The sequence below is a fragment of the Passer domesticus genome, chromosome 5 (genome assembly GCF_036417665.1).
Source record: "Passer domesticus isolate bPasDom1 chromosome 5, bPasDom1.hap1, whole genome shotgun sequence".
NCBI lineage: Eukaryota > Metazoa > Chordata > Aves > Passeriformes > Passeridae > Passer > Passer domesticus.
The window spans coordinates 20,746,900-20,766,905 of NC_087478.1; the positions used below are offsets into that span (position 1 = coordinate 20,746,900).

The window sequence follows — 20,006 nt, forward strand, 5'->3', positions numbered from 1 at the left end:
CCAAAGTGTTTTTGTCCTCTCACATGCCCAGGAATTGAGTGAACACAGTGCAGGGTGAGGAGGAACAGAGATTGAGATCTTTGGAAAATCAATAACACAGGCTAGGCTGCATGGTACAAGTTTGAGAATGGGAGGCTTGGGGTAACATTAAGACAAGAACTCTGAACTGAAAAAGTTCAGTGTTGGAACTATTTGCCTAGGAAGATTAAATACTAGAAGGTACTAAGAAAAGGTTAGACAAGCATCAGTCAAAAATCACTTAGGTGTAGCAGATCTTATTTTGGAGCAGAAATACAATCCCAATAACTTCTTAAGTTCCTTTCCAAGTCTGCTTTCGACTATTGCTTTTTGAACCGAATGGGGCTTAAGCAAGCACCTTCCTCTGGAGATTCCAGAGGATTCCATGGAACAGGATTCCATGGAACTAGCTGCGTCTGGTGGCATCACGTGCAGCACGTCCTATAAAGGATGCCACATTCCACTGTATTGCTGGAAACACTCCACACCACTCACAACAGTGAATCCTGTGTCATCTAGGCTTGCTAAGAAACCAGGTATTTTAGAAAGTAGTAACAGTCCCTGGTAATGCTACCTGTGTGTTAATGAAAACAGAAACATGAAAGTATTAAAGTATTATGGCTATGCCTAATGGCTCTGTACAGTCATTGGTGTTGCTAATTCAGAAGTTCACTAACCTATAACAAGGCTAATTTTAAGAATTTCACTGGCATTATTAAGCTAAGAGGACAATAGACTCTGTGGTGTACATGGTCCTAAGATCCTTGCCAATAAAGACAGCTTGTGAGGTAGAGAGGTTTCTTGTGGAGAGTAGCATTCCTTAAAAAAATAATTTGAATATTTCTTTAGGACTTTAAAGGAGATATTTGTGTCACTTTTTCAAGCCCACATGTGAAAATCAAATTGCCTTAACTATTTGAGCTTAAGGTGTAGAGAACACTACCTTTCAGACACAAGGCTACCCTGAAACAAATTAATTTAAAAATCTCCATTTTATAGAATAGCTTTTAGTGCTAAGTCATGCTGTGACACTAAGTCATGAGGTTATCACTAAGAGGACAAATTTTAATATGTCCTCTTAGTGATAACCTACTCCTCACGTAGCTGCTGCACAGCTTGTGAGTAATGCAGTGCAGCCAAAATGTCAGAGCAGGGCATATGATTAGCATTTTCACATATATTCCTGTATATTTACATACATCTGTACAAACTAAACATGAACTACAAAACTGGGACCTAAGTGTGGAAAAGATTGGATCTAACCTAGGTTTTTCTCTTTATATGAATCAGCTCCTGCCATCACTTAAGCTGGTCAGCAGCCCTTGGAGACTCAATAGTGGAGTTTTGGGTTAGATAGTACAAAAAGAATTCTTCACATGGAGGTTTGTTGGACAACAACAACCCTCATGGGATGGGTTCCCCAGGGCAGAGGTCACAGCACCAGCCTGACAGAGTTCAGGAAATCTTTGAACAATGCTCTCAAGCACTTGGTGTAACTCTTGGGGGTGGTGCTGTGCAGGTCCAGGAGTTGGATGATCCTTGTGGGTCTCATCCAACTCAATGATTCTGAGATTCTATGATCTGAAAAGACAATGAGAATTTCTCTTTAGGGCTAGGAAAGCTAGTCAGGAATCAAGCATGTGGATGCTCTTTGTCCTCCCTATGCATTTGTGTGAGACTTACCTAACTCATGAACACCAGCACCAAGGTCTGACTTGCCAAAAAATACTATCAGGACATAAAAGCCATTTTGCTTAATGATTGCTCATAGGGAGTCAGATCAAATGGAATTGTTTGGGAGGAATGCTGTCCCAAACTGCAATTCTGTATACATCAGTGGAGCAAAGGTGTTTACATAGGAGAAGAAAAATATATTATACATTGTCTGCAAATGAAAGTTGCGATAAACAAGAAAGACTTTGATGCTGGCTGCAAGAGTGCAACCTCTCCATCTTCTAAGCCTGTGAATGCTCTGCACACTTACTTGTCTGGTTGAGAGGACCAAATAAATAAATCTCATCTTTTCAGGCAGAGAGAAAGACAGAAAGAAGCTGTCTGAACATTTATGCAGAGTCCCACAACCTGTATTGTGCTACAGTGAGACCCACTGTGAAGTAAATTGGTGGCAAGCCTGGTTTTGAAGGAAAGCCCTATTTTGTCAACACAAGCTGAAGAGTTCTGTTCATTGCAAGTCAGTTATTACTACTACCCATTTTATGTGGTCAACACCACAATGTCTAATGATTTCTTTTTACAAATTCCCATCCAAATACTTGAAGCTGCACAAGACACCTGAAATGAAGAGAGAGGTACCATCTGACATGCCTCTGGGAGAAATACATTCCTGAAATGAAATTAATTTAGATTATATTTCAGAAATTAAACTGGCAGAAATTTTAGCTACCTCCTGCAAACTCTTCACAAAGGATTAAATTAATCTCTATGGAAAAGCTGGAGGACTGGAGAATTATTAGCTATGCACAAACTTCTCATAACACAGAGGTGAGCACTACAGTGGTAGTAGTACATGAATGCTGATATATTAGTTTTTCTGAAGATCTATTGTACACAGATCATCATGAAATCGTCAGGAAAAGAATGTAAGCTCTTTTGAACTTTCAAACTTATATTCTTCCAAGCAGATTGTAAATCCCCATTAACAATACCCTAGGTCCCTAGAGCATGTTTATTATGTGTTTTTGCCTAGGCAAAAGCTCATATATACAAAAGGACAACAGTGTCAATAAATGCCTTCAGAAGCAGTAAGCAAGACCACAAAAAAAAATACATACTCAACCATCTTATTATGAAAAAAAAAGAAATCCCCTAAGTATCATTAAAAATATGTTTTTCTACGTTACATTAAGGTTTTGTACTTTTGAGGAAGTATTCTGTCATGCTTTCCAGCTTATCTCTACAAGTTCATGGTATACAAAAAAAGGAGGTCACAGTGGGTAAGGGAAAGGGTGAAGCAGTACTTCACCCACCACTAAGTGCTGCCTCATGTGGTATAGTCTTATGAAAAACCAGTTACAAAGCACCCTGGAAACATCACTGTCATGTCTGGCATTGGCTATGACCTGCTTACAAATAACATAAGGATACTGCTTAATCACATGGTTTCATAATCTAAAACATTAGAGAAAAATAGTGCAAAAAGTGCCTAAAATGACAGTGCTATGCATGAAGCTAAAACTCATTACTGAGCCTCAAAAGAATTATGAATTTGACCAAAAGACAGTTACAGGTAAATTACAAGACACTGATTGTCTACTAGGAAATCTTTTACTGAGCATAAATATGTTCTTATATGCCTTTATTTTAGCCATATATTTTCCCAAATGAAGGATTTGAAAACATAGCTACAATTTTTATATCTTGGGGAAAAAAATCTTAAATCAGTTCAGAATTGATCTTTTCACCACTAGCTCTTTTATTGTTTCTTTTATCCCCTAAAAAGCAAACCTTAAGAACATTATCCTCATTTCATTGTCATATAAAAAAGAACAGTCATTTACAAACATATGTACAAACTCAACACAAGCTACAAAACTGGGACCTAAGTGTGGAAAAGATTGGATCTGACCTAGGTTTTTCTCTTTATATGAATCAGCTCCTGCCATCAAATCTTAACTACAAAATCCTAATTTCATTGCCATATAAAAAAGAACAGTCCAGTTCTTAACACCATTTTATTTACACTAATATATTCTGCAAACTAAGTAAGGCAGAATATAATACCTAGGCAGAAAAAAATGCAGTTGAATGACTGCAATTGTGTATAAATCTGTGCTGAGGTTGGACAAATTGAAGAGTAAATATAAATAAAATTGTTTTAGTTAAATTTTCTTAATGGGAATGAATGACTGACTTTTCGTTGTTGTGGTTGGATTTTTTTAAGCTTTTAAGTGTTTGAATATAAATATGATGCATTGACATTTGTGCACTTAACTGGCTGAACATTTGAACAAAAGCATCTGAGGAATGCAAGTTGTACTGATTCCTATAAGACTGATACCACCATTGTTTGACGGCAGCATTATCAAGGAAGTACAAAAAGGGCTCCAGAAAGGTAGATTTTGTGCTCTGCAGAAACATCAGAGTAGCTTTACAGAACGGAAATACACAAGATCAAATAAAAGGTTGTGATACAAGTATCTGCAGAAGGTAAGGGTGCTCATCCTAAGCTGTTAGATATGCTGATGGTTATTGTCAATTCATTTTACCAATGTACCAAATTCCAAGCTGAGAACATTCTGTTTTGAGCCTGGTCTGATGGAAAACAAAATCCAAATTGTTTCTCAAATTCATCTTTTTCTCCAAAAAGTAGATATGGGGAAAAAAGCTGAGGGCTGAAAGCAATGCATGAGACTTTTGCTGACTTGCTAAGGTCCTTTGCATGCAGCTCTAGGGAAGACATGGATGTTTTAAGGAGTGGAAGAAAGCAAATAGCACTCCTATCTTCAGTAAAGACTAGAATAAAAGAATAAAGAATAAAAGAACTACAAACTAGTCAGCCTCACTTTAATTCCTGGGAAAATGATGGAGAAAATAACTCTGGAAACTGTTTCCAAACATATTCAAAGGAGAAAACCGATGGGATAGCCAGCATGGGTCTGTGGAGCAGAAATTATGCTTGAGAAACCTGATAGGCTTCCATGATTGAGCAACTCGTTTGGTGGATGAGCAGAGAGCAATGGATGTTGTTTATCTTGACTTCAGCCAGGCTTTCAACACTGCCTCTCTCCCACAGCAGTCTCATAGACCAACTGGTGAAGGGCAGGCTGGCGAGGTGGGAGCACTAAGCTTCCTGGCCTAAAGGTTTGTGATCACTAATACAAAGATCACCTGATAGCCCAGCAGTAGTTCTGTACCCAGGGATTGATAGTGTGACCAATGCCATTTAACATCTCCATTAATGACCCAGACAATGGGACAGAGCACACCCTCTGACAGTTAGCAGACACCATGAACTCAGGAGGAGTAGTTGATACATCACATGATTGTGTGACTGTTCAGGCTGTGTGACTCAACGTGCTAGAGAAAAGAGCGAACAGGAATCTCAAGAAGCTCAACAAAGGGAATTGTGAAGTCCTGCACCTAAAGCATGAAAACATCCATGCACCAGTACAGGCTAGGAGCTGGCTTCTGAAAGCAGCTTTTCAAAAATATTTAAGTTTTGCTGGACACCATGCTGAACATAAGCCAGCAATGCACCTTTGCAGCAAGCCAACAGCATCCTGGGCTGCCTTAGAAGCCACCAGCAGGTCAAGGGTATGATCTTTCTCCTCTCCTCAGCACTGGAGAAGCCATATCCGGAGTGCTGGTCTCCATGATACAAGAGGAACATGGCCATGCTGAAGCAAGAAGAATGTCAGGAAGGTGATTAACGATTTGGAGCATGAGAGCTATGTGGAGAGGCTGAGAAACATGGGATAGTTCAAACTGGAAAAGAGGAGGCTCATGGGATTCTTAAAAATTTATAAATACCTGATGGAGGAGAATAAAGAACACAGAGCCAGACACTTCTCAGTGATACCCTAGGAAGCATAAGAAGTAATGGGCACAAAATGAAATACAGGAAATTAATTCTGTTTAGACAAATGACAAAGCTTTTTTTTTTTACTGTGAGAGTGGTCAAACATGGGCATGAATTGCCCAGGGAGATTGTGAAGTCTCCATCCTTGCAGACATTCAAAACCTGACTGGACTTAGTCCTGGGAAATCTGCTTGAGGTGACCCTACTCCACCAGCTGGACTAGATGAGCTAAGAAAGTTCTTGTCCATGTTAACAATTCTGATTCTGATATAAAGTATGAGAGAAAGTAAGAGAGACATCTCCCCTCCATAAAGGTTCAGGCAGCCAGAGGAGCAACCATAATCTTTTCTAAAAAGAAGAGTCATGTAATCTTATGTATGATAACACGATTATGCTGCCCTAAATGCAGCAGTAGTTCAGAGATGACACTGCTGGACTGAGCCATTACATTTAAAATTGTATGGATGGGATCTGACTGCTTTAAAGGTTCATAGAATTCACATCCCAATTAGTGCTTTGCATATGTTTATGGCAAGGTTTTTGTAGTGCTACTTTATTTTTATTGCTATTAGAATGAGAACAAGTTTTTGCAAAAGGCATCCACAAATCTGAGTGGAAATTGTATTCCTCCTAGTGAAAAAGTAATTTACAATAACCATATCTTTAATGGAACTACCCCTTATCTACTATATGACTAGCACTACTTGCCATGGATACACTGGTATGTGATTGATGATGGTGGTCCCACAAAAACTGGTTTTAGCCATTACTGTGCTGAGGAAATGTGACCAGAGATGTTCAGTAGGTTGACATTTATGTTTTTCCCCGACTACCTTTCTGCATTGCACAGATTTTGCTTACTGTTGTTAGTTAATGTTAAGGACAGAAACCACCCATAAAAATAGCCCACCTATTTCTGTTCAACTGCTACATTTTGCATCCAACGTGTGAAGAAAACCAGTGTTTGTCAGCACGTCTCTCCCTCAGTGTTCCCCTCATTCCCCTGGTACAAATCCAGAGGCAGAAGAACTCAGACTCTTAATGCTTAATGCTGCCATCTAGCTAATAGTTGCTGCCCACAGCAGGAGGAATTCCACCTTCTAAGAGCTGGTTCACTAGGGAGGTAACTGACAGCTGTAAAGATCCTTTCCTAAATTTGCAGTACCGGGCACTTCAAAATATTGATAACGGACTAGAGTCCTTCACCACTCTAAACTCAGCTCAGTTCATACAGTGATATTTGAGTTGGCTGCCTGAGTTTGTTGAGTTTTCATACAGGGCTTTGAAAACTTGCCCTGCTAATGAGCAGGGCCTGGAGCAGTGTGGACACGGCCTCAGCTGCCATCGTTTTAGAGCTGCATGGCATTTCTGTGCGCCAGTCCATCCCTCCAGTCTTTGTCCTCCCAGCCCCTAACACTTCCTTGCTCAGTAGTTCTCTTGTTTTCCCTGGTACCAGCACCACCTCCTGTGGGCAAGTAGGGGGTGAGAGAAGGACTTGATCTACACAAAATCCCATGCCCGTTCCCTCCCCCACCCTGCCTTCCCGGGAGACCCTGATCAGACTCCAGAAATTTGGCTCTCACATGGTGAAGCCTTTTTTGTTTAATTTTAGCGAGTGCTAATGGTAGGGACGTTTTTCACAGCCTTAACTGTGCTACAACCACTGAGACTATGCACCTATCTGGATCCTGAGACAGTCTAGAAAAACGATTTCAGACAGATGTGAACCACCTATTTGTGGCTGCAACCTGTCAACAGAAGTAACTTGCGAGAGCAATGTGCACTTCGGCATCAGCCCACCCGCCACCTCAGAAATGCACGGCTTCGGTGGCTTCCTTTTCTGGGGCCACTTGAGATGCTGCTCATTCCCGCACCAACGCTTGGCAGAGGATGCCAGCGAGGCTCGGCGTCGACGGCGAGCACAGCATCCGCTCAGCCGGTCCAGCGGGCAGTCCCGCCCTGTGTCCCAGCCGGCTGCGAGCGGCGGGCGCTCCCCACGCGGGCCGGGACGCGGGGCAAGGAGCACCGGCCGCTGCCAGGGCCGGCAGGGCCGAGCGGAGCCGCGCTGCTGAGGGCTCCCTGCCCAGCGGCTGCGCCTTCTCGTTGGGAGCAGGGCAGCCGAACCGAGCCGTGCCGAGCCGTGCGCTGGGCTGCGCTACCAGCTGCGGTGTCGCGGCAGTCCCAGCCCAGCCCGCCCGACCCCGTCCCGGACACTCGCGGGCCGCTGCGCTCGCCGGGGCGGGCACACATGTTAGCCCGGCCCCAGTCCCGCCTCTGCCTCCGCCGGGAGCCGCTCGGAGCAATTCCCACGGCAACCCAGGCTCGACCCCCTTCCCAAACCCCGCCTCTGCTCCCCGCCCCGCCGCTCCCGCCCGGCTGCCGCCGCGGGTCGGAAACAGTCCGTGTGTAAACTCGACGTGTCCGGAAAGGTGCGCGCCGCTCCCCGCCTCGCTCCGTGCCCGGCCGCGGGGCGCGCCCGCCGAGAGCGATGCTGGACCCTTCCTCCAGCGAGGAGGAGTCCGATGAGCTGCTGGAAGAGGAGCGGCGGGACGTGCTGGTGGCGGCGGGCGGCGGCTCGCCGCGCTCGCTGCCGCAGCCGCCCCGGGACTCGCGGGGCAGGGAGGCCGGGGCGGCACGGGCAGCCAGCCCCAGCCCTTCGGTGCTGAGCGAGGGCCGGGAGGAGCAGGAGCGCCTGCAGCGAGAGGAGCGGGAGAAGCGGCTCCGGCTGCAGCTCTACGTGTTCATCGCGAGGTGCATCGCGCACCCCTTCAACGCCAAGCAGCCCACGGACATGGCCCGCCGGCAGCAGAAGGTGAGCCCCCGCCTCCCCGCTCCCCTGCCCCGCCGTGTGCGCTCGGCCCCGCGGGCCGTCCCGCGCCGTCCGTCCCGCCCGCCGGGGCCGCGCCGCCGCCGTGGCGCTCCGGCCCGCAACAGGTTGAGCGGGGCCGCGGCTCCGGCCGGCACGGCGCTGCCGGAGCGGCTGCTGCAGGGCTGGGTGTCGGCGCGCCCTGCCCGAAACACACCCTTTATCTCGAAATCCATCAGTCACCGGCGGTGAAGTCGTTTTAAGTTTTTAGAGTTGCGCTCGAAGTCGCCGTGCGGAGGGCACAGGAGCGCAGGGAGCGGGCGCGCTGGGGCCGTTCTGCGCTGGAGGATTGTGTTGCTGCTTCTCGGCGGTGCCTGATGGGTGGAATTAAACCTTCAGAGGTGCCTCCTGCCAGTCGCGTTCTGACCGTCTGTACCCAACCCGAGCAAATTAAGGCATAAAACACAGGTGAACGAGAAAAGTATTTTGTTTAATGAATTACTGAGTGTGCTCTCTGTGCATAGGAACAATCAACATGCGTGTTTGTGGTGAGAATGGCCTTCTAATGAAGGTTGACCTAAGTTGTTCTCTCTGTCTTGTACGTGAAAGACAAGCTTTTGAGAACTGGCAGGCACGTGTAGGTATTTATACTTATTCTGTCTTAATTTTGGGCTGTTGAATAAATAGCATACTTAAAGTTTTGGATTAAGGCATTACATTTCCAGATAACTGCTTAAAAGCTCAGTTCTTGAAATGTTTGGTCTAAAAAATTGGGTATTTATTTTCAGTTCTGTAAATAAACAAACTAATCCAAAACAAAAGAAACAAACAAAAACCCCATTCTATGTCACTTTTCAGAAGGATAGTGATAGGACACAAAAATTATGTAATTTTACTTGGCTTTTATGATTTTGATACTTCCATATGTCTAAGGGTTTGTAAAATCCAGTGCTAAATGTTTTGGGGTATCTGAAGTATGCCTTCTGTAGGTAAATGTGTTTAGTGAATTCTCAGACAAGTTAATGTGGCAACATGGTAGTAATAAGATTGTTTCTGGAAGATTATTTTGTTTTTATTAAGTGTTAGTTACTTAAACTCTAGAGCCTGAAGAGAAACATCTTGTAAACAGAAAGCCAAAGAAAATCTGAAATAATAATTTTCAGTGCACTGGAAATTACCTACCCAAACACAGAATCATCAGAGAAATTATATTTTGAAGAGATACCTGGATCCCTCTAAGTGTGACTTCCCACTGGACAAAGCCAAAGCAGACTTGATGTAGTGTTCATATCAATCTAGGTTTAAGCAGGAGGCTCAGAAGCCTCCTGAGATGAGGTCTCACAACCTGTGTGACCTGCTCTACTGTTCCATTGCCCTTCTCCTGATTAAATTTTCCTAATCACTTTCCAAGTTGCAGCTTGTGGCCATCAATTGCAGAAGATACTGAGCATTTAGAAGTTCTCACTGATCTAAGTCACTAAGTATAGGAGCTGTTTTAAAAATAACTACTGTATTAATTACTTTTATTAATAAAATGTATGAAAAGAGATTACTGATGTGCAGCAAATGCAGAAATAAAACTGTTGTGGATTTAACTATAGGCAGTGAACAGACTGATTGACAAAACTGACTTGATACCTACAATTAAATATTGCTCTTGCTAATTACTATTTTTAAGTGAACTCTGGATTTTGCTTTAATTGCTGTATGTAAAAAGCTGCTTTTGTCATATTTAGAAATATAGCTGCAGAACAAGGATGACTTGTCTTTTCCTGGTCAGGAAATAGTGTTTTTAAATAAGACATAACACAAAAAATAAGTCTTCTCACTGAGGAGTTGTGCTTCTCTCTAGACCTAATGTAATGCACATAACCATCCTTCCTCTTACTTGACAATTTTGTATATATTGCCCAGTAAATTATTGCATGTAGGGTAATAGAACTGGTTATGAGTTTTGAGAGTTCAGAGAACCTGCTTTGATAGTTTGGGGTTGCCGGGAGCCATCTGAAGGAGTCTTCTTTTATGTCTGACTTCTGTTCTCTGTGCTGCACGGTGGCCTCATGTCAGCCTTGGGAGTGAGAGTACAACCACCTGTCTTAAACCATGTCCTGAAGGAAGACACTTTGGGAGGTGTGACAGGTGCTCTGTAGAAGGGGGCCTTATCAATGTGTATAAGTATCTGAAGGGAGGATGTCAAGAGGATGCTCTTCTTCGTGGTGCAAAGTAGTATGACAAGAGACAGCAGGCGGAATCTGATGCACAGAAGTTGAGTCTGAATATGAGAAAGAACTTCTTTACTGGAGTATGAGAAAGGACTTCTCTACTGTGCGGGTGACTGCACACAGGAACAGATTGCCCAGAGAGGCTGTGGAGTCTCCCTGACTGGAGATATTCAAGAACCATCTGGATGCAATCCTGTGCCATGTGCTCTGGGATGACCCTGCTTAAACAGCGAGGTTGGACCAGATGACCGACCCGCTGTTGCCCCTTCCAACCTTACCCATTATGTGATTCTGTGACTCATATTCTATGGGATAAAAGTCTGTCTTATTTCATGAATTAATTCTCTATCTGCTAAGATAGGATACAGATATGGACTTGATCTCTTGCTCTTTTGCTTCAGTTCTGACTTGTGTGACAGCATGTGGCTGGCTGTCCACTGCGAGCTGGCCTAAGGTTCCCTACCTGCATTATGTAACTGGAGCTGTTAGCTACAGCATGCCCTGTCCATCATGGGTTATCCAAGGTATGGTTTGGAATGAGAACCTATGATGCAGTGTCGTTTCAGCTTGTGAACTCCTTGTAGTGCTTTTGCACCAGCAGTCTTTCAAGGGCCTAATAATAGTATCCACCCTGCTTAAGAGCAGAAGTAATTTGTTCTTTCTGCCAGTTTCATTTAGCATATTGCTGAGCAAATATTGAGGAATGCAGTTTGCTTCCTTTTCCATGTGGAACATATTATGCAGTAAGGGAATGAGATGGAATTCATATATCAAGTATCTTCAACTGCGTTGTAATATCAGTAAGGAAATGGGTTACAGTATGGCTGGCTTCTTATATTCTTGCTTTAGTATCAGATTAAAATGTACTATACGGTGTCTTTAAACCACCATACTTAAGGACTCTGCTATACTAATTAAAGAATTTTGAATGCAGGCAGTGTTTCATTCCTCTGTTGTCTTTTCTTCTTCCTTCTTTCTTCTTGCTAAGTAAAATTATCTCTGCTGTATTGTGATAGATAAGGTTAACTAAAAAAGAAAATCAAGGACTAACATAATTCATCAGAATCCATCAATTCCTCTATCTTGCTTTTAATGATAAGTTCAACATAATTTTGCCCAGGGTTTGCTGAATCACATGCTTGTATAATATGGCTCTTTGGAGTTTTTTTTCTTAGTCTCTAGGATGCATACATGATAGAAATACTCTTTTTTAACTGTTCAGAGTTAGTTGATGACCTGCTGTTATATCCTACCTCACTTTGGTTGCTGGTAGATTTTTGATAGAGGAGGGGAAATCAAATACTGGAGGTGTGGAACTGAAGCATGGTGTTATTTTTTGAGGTGAGGCAGCATATCCTGATAGAGTTAGCTTTACAGTATGTATTTAGTAACATATTTTCAATAGATATTCATGAACATTTAGTTGTGTATTTTCCATCTTGCAGAGAAATATTGATGCATCATTACATAGTGTTCTTTTATAAAGCAAATTTTGTCTGTCCCTGGTTTAAATAGACGGTCACGTTTTTGTAGCTACTACTTTTTTATGAGTCCCCTCAAATTTCATCATTTTTTTTTCTGCCTCTTTACTTCTCCTTGTTTCTAGTCCCAACAAAAGAGAAGACAATAATTTACTAAGCCCATTCCTCTTTCTTCTCTTCTACCCCAGCCAAACTGAATCTCAAACCACCAGATTAAATTTGTCCATAGAATGAGATTTAGTAAAAGAAATTCACTTGTCACTGTATTCCATCAGGCGAAAGTGGTATATGTAAACACATATATATGAGTACATATGTGCTGAGTCAGTGATTAGATGATGGCCCTGGTAACTGCTGTTTATATGAATCAGTTGTACACTCATATGTACCCACCCAGTTGTGCTTAGTGAGTGTACAGAACCAAAGGCAGGTTCTGTATATGGGACATGAATCAGTTAAAGTTCCTGGGGAAGGAAGGGACAGCAAAGTGCTACAATTAACTCGCAAAAAAAAAAAAAGAAAAGAAAAAAAAGGTGTGTTTTCTGTTTTTCCTGTGTTTTTCTTTCTCAACATTTTAAAATTTCCTGTAGTAATCAAGTAGCCATACAGAAATCCAAGACTAAGGGAGAAGTAGCACTCCTCGGCTAAACAAGATTTCTTAATGTATGAAAAGCTAAGTGCATCAAAGCTGATAATTCATATCTTGCTTTCATAGGTGATAGGTGTTAGAAGTAATTGATCTGGCCATGTAGAATTCATAACTGAGTGAGTTTACTTCCTGAATACTTGATGACCTATTTCCCTTCCATTCCTTCTCTCCCATCCGGCTACTAAACCATGAGTAGATCAAAAGCATTGACTTCTGGTTAATTCTCAAAAGTAGGAGCAGTAATCAGTAATTTATTTTCATCTGAATTTTGTGCATTTATTCTTTCCTCTTTCTTGGACTTTATCTGCAAAGGAGAGGTTTATAATGATACATGTTCACTACATAACACTGTCAGGAAATACTGTTTATGGGGATAAACTTCATTCTCTGGATTGCACTTTTATTCCCAATGTTTGTCTTTCTTCTGTCTCAAGCCCTGTATCTCCTTGTTTTTGAGCTGGTGATGTGTACCTGCTTATTTATTGGCTAAGCATGTTTTGGGAAAGAAAAATTGTCTCTTGGCCTCTGAACATGCTTCATTAGATGTTGCTTTCTGCACTGCTAAGGTAGCAAGGAGAATACATCCAAAACATTGTTTTCAGAAACTCTAAACATGTTTCAGAGAAAAAAAACATAGCTATAAAACTTGCTCATTTGGTCAAAATTCTGCTAAATATCTTTCTAGGAACATGTCTTCCGATTCTACCTTCATTGCTTCCTTTACACATTTTTAGTTATTTTTGTGGTGTTATAGAAAGTAATTTTACATCAAGTTTATTTCCTTATTTTTTCCCATAACACCTTGTCATCATGCTTTTGTGTAGTTTTAATTTTTAATCAAATGAGTATAGAAAGTTCTGGTAAATCCTGTCAAAACCCATAATATGGTAGCCTACAGACCTGTGTACATGTTGAGACAAAGTTATTCACAAATAGATCTTTCTACCCCAGTGAGACCAGCTGTCTGGGGGAGAAGTTCGTTTTACCTGCAGCAGGAAAGTTGCTCCCTATGGGCAATTGATTCAGCCATGGTTGAAGAAGTACTGAAGGGTGGTGAGAAAAGCAAAGCCTCCTAGTAACCAGTGCCACTTCAGAAATGACAACCCATCAGAGTTTTGTTTTAATCTTAAATTCTTCTTCTGGCCTACCAGCTCAGCATTGATCAGTGTGGCTTGGCCAGAAGCTGGCAATGTGCTGGGAAAACCACATGTTGGTAAACAGCTGTGTAATGAAGTGAACATGTTTGGACAGTCTGCAAACCTGGCTTACTATGATGAAAAATTTATCACACTCTTCTTTTGCCTGCTTTTTTTTGTTGTTGTTGTTTTTGTTTTCAATGCCTATTTTGCCTATACTTGCCTTTGAAATTTGAGTAGTTATTATTATTGGATGGGACAATTTTATTTTTAGTTTTCTGAATGCATGACCTCAGGTCCTTTTTTTTTTTTTGTCACCCACACAGTTTGGCAAATGTGTTAACTCTGTTGGCAAATATCCCATTTGAAGTGCCTGTGGAAGACTAGTTATTAGGGTTTTTTTCTACAGGGGAGCTGAGAGGGGGAAAATTTGAAGGCTCAGTTGATCTCTTCAGGGACTGTACAGGGGAATTGTCTGGCTGGGCTGCCTTGCATTTCTAAGCCCTTTGCAGTTGTTATTCTCACATTGCATTTTGTGTTTCTGAACTGCTGTAATTGGTGCTTGAGAGGCAGAAATACCAAATCACCTCATCTTGTCTTTAATACTTTCTTAGACATCATCTGTGAAATATATTCACTGATGCTGTGGAATAACAAAGCTGGGGAAAACACTTTTTTCCCCTCTGAACCACACTCCTTTACCTGCCTGAGGTGCAATATATCAAAATATCAATTACTACATGCTGTCTTTAACTATACACTATTACCAGAATAGAAAATACTGTTTAGTTGCTAGTTGACTATTCATTGAGCAATGTATTTCTGTAATAGCAAATTTTCAGTTTTTCCCCCTTGCTCCCCCATGCAAGCCTGTTGTCACCAGTTGATGTTTGGGGACACTACTACCCAATTGCCCTTCCATTTTCATGCTGGTTATTAGAGTCGGTTTTTCTCTTTCTGGCTTTGTACCATTTCTTTTTAAGGCTGGTGAATATCATCCTGAAGTTGATTTCAGTATGTATTGCTTTGCTTTTTTAACGTGCCTTTGTGTTTGTGTTCTACTTTAGTCTTATCCTTGTTTTTCCCTTGTGTCTAGATGTCCCTTACTTTGCTAGCTTGACATATCCCTCATTCCTGCTGCTCTCCTTGCTGCAAGTGGAGAGCTAATAGCTCAGGGACAAGACTTGCTTTATTGACCCAAGAGGTGTCCTTAGAGGAAGATGGGATGATGTGTTTTTGTCTGCTAGGAAAGTGCTTGGCTCTCCACCTCGCCTCTGCTTGCTCAGGGATGTGCTTTGGGGTGTTTGTCTTTATGCCTTGGCTCTGGTTCTATATTCAGTTGTACTGAGCCCCAGTTAGTATATTACTCTCTCTAAAGCCAGTCTCTAAGGCTTTTAAACGTTTAATCCTGAAGTCAGTTTTCATGTAGGGTTTTTTGGCACGTTAGCTGCAAACATGCCTCCTATATTTCTTTCCAAGTTACTCCTCTTGCTGCCAGCTGATGGCAGTGGCATGCACAGGTCTGGCACTCGGACTTCTCCGCGACTTCTGGCTCTTGCCATTCAGGATGGGAGGCAGGGTGAGGAGCAGAGTCTGCTGGAGTCCTTCTCATTTGCCTAGTGGCTGTCTCCAGTGCCCATTTCTGCCTAGAAGTGCTGGCACTGAATTGAAAGCAGCCCAGTTCTTGTGCGTTGCAGCTGATTCCCCCAGGTTTCAGCATAGCAGCTGTGAAAAGGCAGTTTTCAATTTGTTGCTGTGTGTGGGAAACTCTGAGCAGCAGGAGAGATAGTGTTTGCATGTCGGTACCAGGCTGCATCAGCTTAAGCTTGCATTTTGAAGATTATTTTCTCAGCCATAAGCATTGAAGACTTTTCATTTTGTATTTAAAACTCCCTAGAAGTTGATGGTACTTGCTCAGTAGAATTTATTTCTGCTTCTTATTTATTTTGCAGTGAGGAGATAAAGCATATGCTTTTCTTCAAGTGTAACTGCTTGTATGCATGAGTTCAAGAATGTTCTTGAGTGTTTTTCCTGTCAGGAAGGGGAAAAGTATTAATTAACAGCATTGTGAAGAATGAACAGAGCTACAGTGAGTCCTTCTTTAAATATGTGACCTGGTGAATCAAAATTAGAAAAAGAGAAGGTGATTATACAAGAATTTTTCTGCAACTTTGTTTCCATTTTTTTTCTCAACCATTAATTATTCATTTATGTTCAATTGTCTTGTCTGTAGGGTTTTAGAAATCGAGGCTGACAGTTTCTGTGTAATGAAAGTGCTGGAGGGATACTCTGAGTGATAGACACAAAAAGAGTCCTTAGGATAATACTTTGAGTAGACTTGTTTGGGCCATAGCCAAGGATGTGGAAGAAAGGACAAATACACAGGGCATAAATGAGACTTCTGTAGAGATGGTGTACTCTGCAGTGATTAGAGGAGAAATAGCCACCAGTGATGAAGAGTTTCATGGACTAAGCTGAAGGTGTTGAGAAAGTGTATGGAACTGAATTAATTTTGGGGTAGAGTAACTGTTCAGCAAGGACAATGATAAAGTTGAAGAGGAATGAATTTGTAGCAGAGAAATCCATTGGTCATGAGAGTTATGCTTTTCAGTATTAAACAGAAATGAAGGAGGAATGTCTTGAGGAGTGATTTTGCAAGAAAGAGATTGGTCTAGAAAAAAGGGTAGTGATTAAACTGGTAAATAAGGGAATAGTCTCAAAATCCATGTTAGTGTAATACAGAATCACTAGGGCAAAGAACTGGTGAGAAAAATGGTATGCAGAAGTTGGACAGCATGAAAATCAAAGCAGTAGCATATAGTGCACTGGGGAAAACTGTTTTTTTTTCTGCAGAAAGTTGGAGTTGTTTTATATGTTTAGGTTTTTCTAATGGTGAATTCATGAGTTTTATTTTTCTGAGAAAAAATTCACCTTCAGGCAGTCTACACTGAATGTTTATCTTGCTGGCTTTTGCTGTGAAACATCCCCAGTTTGTGCCTATTGCTCATAAATTCCTTGATTTATTTGTAAATTATGTATTCTGAGGCCTTGTAGCAAGGTTATTTCTTATTCAGAAGTGTTCTACAAATGTTTCTCCACTCCAGTTATTTAATATATCACATACATATTATTGCTAAAGTATTAATACTGATGATTTAATTTTTTTATTGTTTTGACCTCCATATGGATAGAGCCTAGGCAAAGAGAAGAAATAAAAAAAAGTAAGTGATTGTTTGGTATAGTTTTAATATTAAATCATAGAAATCAGTTCCCCTTTCACTTTCTCTTCCTTCCTACAGTGTCATTAATAGGCAGAGGATTTTTCAGTGTTTTACCAGTGGGGATTTAAGAGTAAATAGTGGTTTTATGTTGAGATGGAAGTTAACAAACTCCATTAGAATTTTTCCTTTTGTATTAATATTCAGCTAGCTGTTGGAGTATTTGCTTGAATGGACACTTAGATTCTGCTTGCAGTGACTTAACTCCAAATGCAGTATCATTCTCAGAGCCACACAGTAGAGATTCTGAGCATACTAGTACGTGGTTATGAAGTAGCTAGATGTGTTTTAGCTTAAATAATCTGTGATATAAGTTCTGAAAATCTTGTTTATATGACTTTGGGTTCTTTTTAGTATACTTTGTCTCCCAAATTAATTTACTTAAAAAACACTACTTGAGATTAAGGACAGCTTTTAAAGTTGTCTTTCTCTGCCATCCAGAGTTTTTAGGTACTTAACTTCATGTTATTAAGGGCTTTTTCTGTGATAATAAATGTTATAAAATTATATAAATGGTATATAAAGCTATTATAAGATTAGCTATGTTTTGTGAATATAAGCCTTCTGTTTTATCACCTGCAATATAAAAACTCAAATATCCTGCAGTGGAAAGCTGAAAATTACAAGATCCAGCTGTGCATGCATATGTATTGATGTATTTTGCTCATGTGTTGCTGAAAAGGAAGTGTTGTTTTTAGCTGTGTAATGTAGAGCTAATCTGTTTGTTCTGCAGATCACAGACCCACTGCTACCAGACTGTGTGTGGCTGTCTCTCTCAGACACCCTAAGTGTGGGAAGTCCTGACTTCTTTAAGAGCCAGATGAAAATTTGTTGTCTTCTCTTTGCCCCCACTACCCCTAGCCTGGGGTGGGGAATTTTTAAAACCTCTTTCCTTGCTGAATTGCCCAGAAGGTCAGTAGCAAGCTGTGAACAGAGCTGCTGGTGTCTTTGCTTGCCTCTTCCTCAAACTTTAACTGGAGCAACTGGATTACACCAGTCTTTCTGCTGCTTTAATATACCTTACTGTCTGTAGATGAAAAACGCTCTGTGAGAAAGAGCAATATTATTTATTTAAAATAATAAAATTATTCAGATTATTACTAAACTTCTAGCTGTTTTATGTGTTCTGGATATTTAAACACTAATGGTTTATTAACTTATTGATTGCTAACAACATTTTATTCAGAACTCAATCCAGAGTGGCCTTCAAGAGGCCACAGAGGCATGATAAAATCAGCAAACTGGGTAAAGCCTCCATACGTGACCCTCTTGCTGTATTACAAACTGTGTCTGTTACAAGTGCACTTAACTATAGAAGCACAAAAGGGTAGGAGACTGTATGGGCTGGCAGGTTCTGTTTCACTGTATAGATGCACTTTTCTGGTGTCACACTGCTTGCCAGTGTAGACGTGACTTCAGAGAGTCAGAGATATTTAATATACAGCAATTAATAGAGTCAAGAAAGAGAGATGGAACCTAAATGAGATGAATAGCACAACAGGGACACAAGAGTCTCCTTTCTGAGCCATTAAAGCAGGACAGCATATGCAATGCAAACATAAAAACAGCTGAAATAACAAAGTAATAAGAGTCTTGCTATGTCTGAAGTTAATTAGGGGCAACAAACTGCCCCTAATTACTGAAAGTGTGGGCTCCTCAGCAAAGCTGCCTGGGATACTAATTAAAAGAACTGATTATAAGAAATAGAATGAATAATTAATGACTAAGAAGTCGTTTTCAAGAGTATCTTCAGAGAGCAAATAATGTGCCCTTGGAAAATATTGTGACACCCTGAGCTGTCCACTGAATCTAATCCTGCAGATAGACCTGAACTGACTTGCAAGTTTGCTGTGCTTATGCTTTCTAGTGCTGAGGCAGGGACTAATAGGGGCAGAATGACAGGTAAAATAGGAATAGTATTGCCATTTCAATATTAAATGCTTTCTTTTACTGCTTTTTTAATGTGTGACTTCAATAGAACCTTATGAAACACGCCGACACAGCGTATTTTGTTTTAATAGTTGGCTTTGCAATAGTTCTCTGCTCATGGAGCTGAGAGAGGTCTTTGGTGCTTGCAGAGGCCCTCTGGGTAGCATCCTCTGTGTTGATTAGTAGCATGTGTGTCTGTAGCAACTGTTGGCTGTCAAGTGTATGGGCCTCCAAATGGACTGTGATTTTTCGATGTTCTTGAAAAAACAGCAATATGGAAATTGCATCTGACAGAATAAAAATTGAAAGTTGAAAGATTTATCTTCTTCTCAAGCTCAGTTAATAAGGCTTTTAATCCTAAGCAGTTCTTTAAAGGGGCTAATCAGGGGTAAAGTTTTAGCCAGGCATCCATTTGGGTATTCCCAGCTAATTGGCACTCCACAATTTATTAATTTAAACTGTTTTTAATAGCCTTAATGCTCAGTTTCATTGACACATATATATAAATTTAGATTAGGAATAAATAAAAATAAATGCTTGGAAACATTAAATCCTAGGAGCAATTTCCTGTGCTGGTTCTAGGTTTCTGCTGGAGTCTGAGGTGGGAGGCTGCAGGTGCCCCAGGGTGCTGGAGTGCACATGAAGGGGACATGGGTCTTGAAGTAGTTAGGCTGGGCAGTCAACCCACTGCTGTGTGCCATCCATCTAAGACAGAAGTGATGTTTAATTCTCAGTGATTGATCTGTGATCATTGTAGTTAGCCCCTCTTTATGTGGGATTCATGTTCACAGAGGGACCAAACCCAGAACTGAAATACCCATGTCTTTGTAGTGTCTTTTAGCTGTTCTGAGCTTCAGTAGCTCCATCAGGCAGCCCTTGGTCCCATGAGGTTGTGTTGCAATGAATGGATTAGCATCTGTTTGGTCCCATAAGGTTGTGTGCTGTAAC

At 41.4% G+C, this 20,006-nt stretch overlaps 1 protein-coding gene and 1 long non-coding RNA gene across 11 annotated transcripts in view; both read left to right on the plus strand.

The window, feature by feature from the left end:
- The first annotated feature begins 283 nt into the window (after positions 1-283).
- LOC135301278 (uncharacterized) lies at positions 284-2,185 on the plus strand. The gene is made up of 2 exons (XR_010363017.1): positions 284-554; positions 2,047-2,185. It is a non-coding gene; the product is annotated as an uncharacterized LOC135301278 (long non-coding RNA).
- A 5,712-nt stretch (positions 2,186-7,897) lies between these two features.
- Positions 7,898-20,006, plus strand: part of CADPS2 (calcium dependent secretion activator 2) — a 282,995-nt gene continuing 270,886 nt past the window's right edge. For 4 of the 10 annotated variants that reach the window (XM_064422258.1, XM_064422259.1, XM_064422260.1 and 1 more), the window contains exon 1: positions 7,899-8,369. In XM_064422258.1, coding sequence (XP_064278328.1) covers positions 8,046-8,369 — 324 coding nt within the window. In that variant the 5' untranslated portion in view covers positions 7,899-8,045. Of the gene's footprint in view, positions 8,370-8,690; positions 8,832-20,006 lie in introns of those variants that run through there. The other 6 variants (XM_064422261.1, XM_064422262.1, XM_064422264.1 and 3 more) reach the window with 3 other exon arrangements.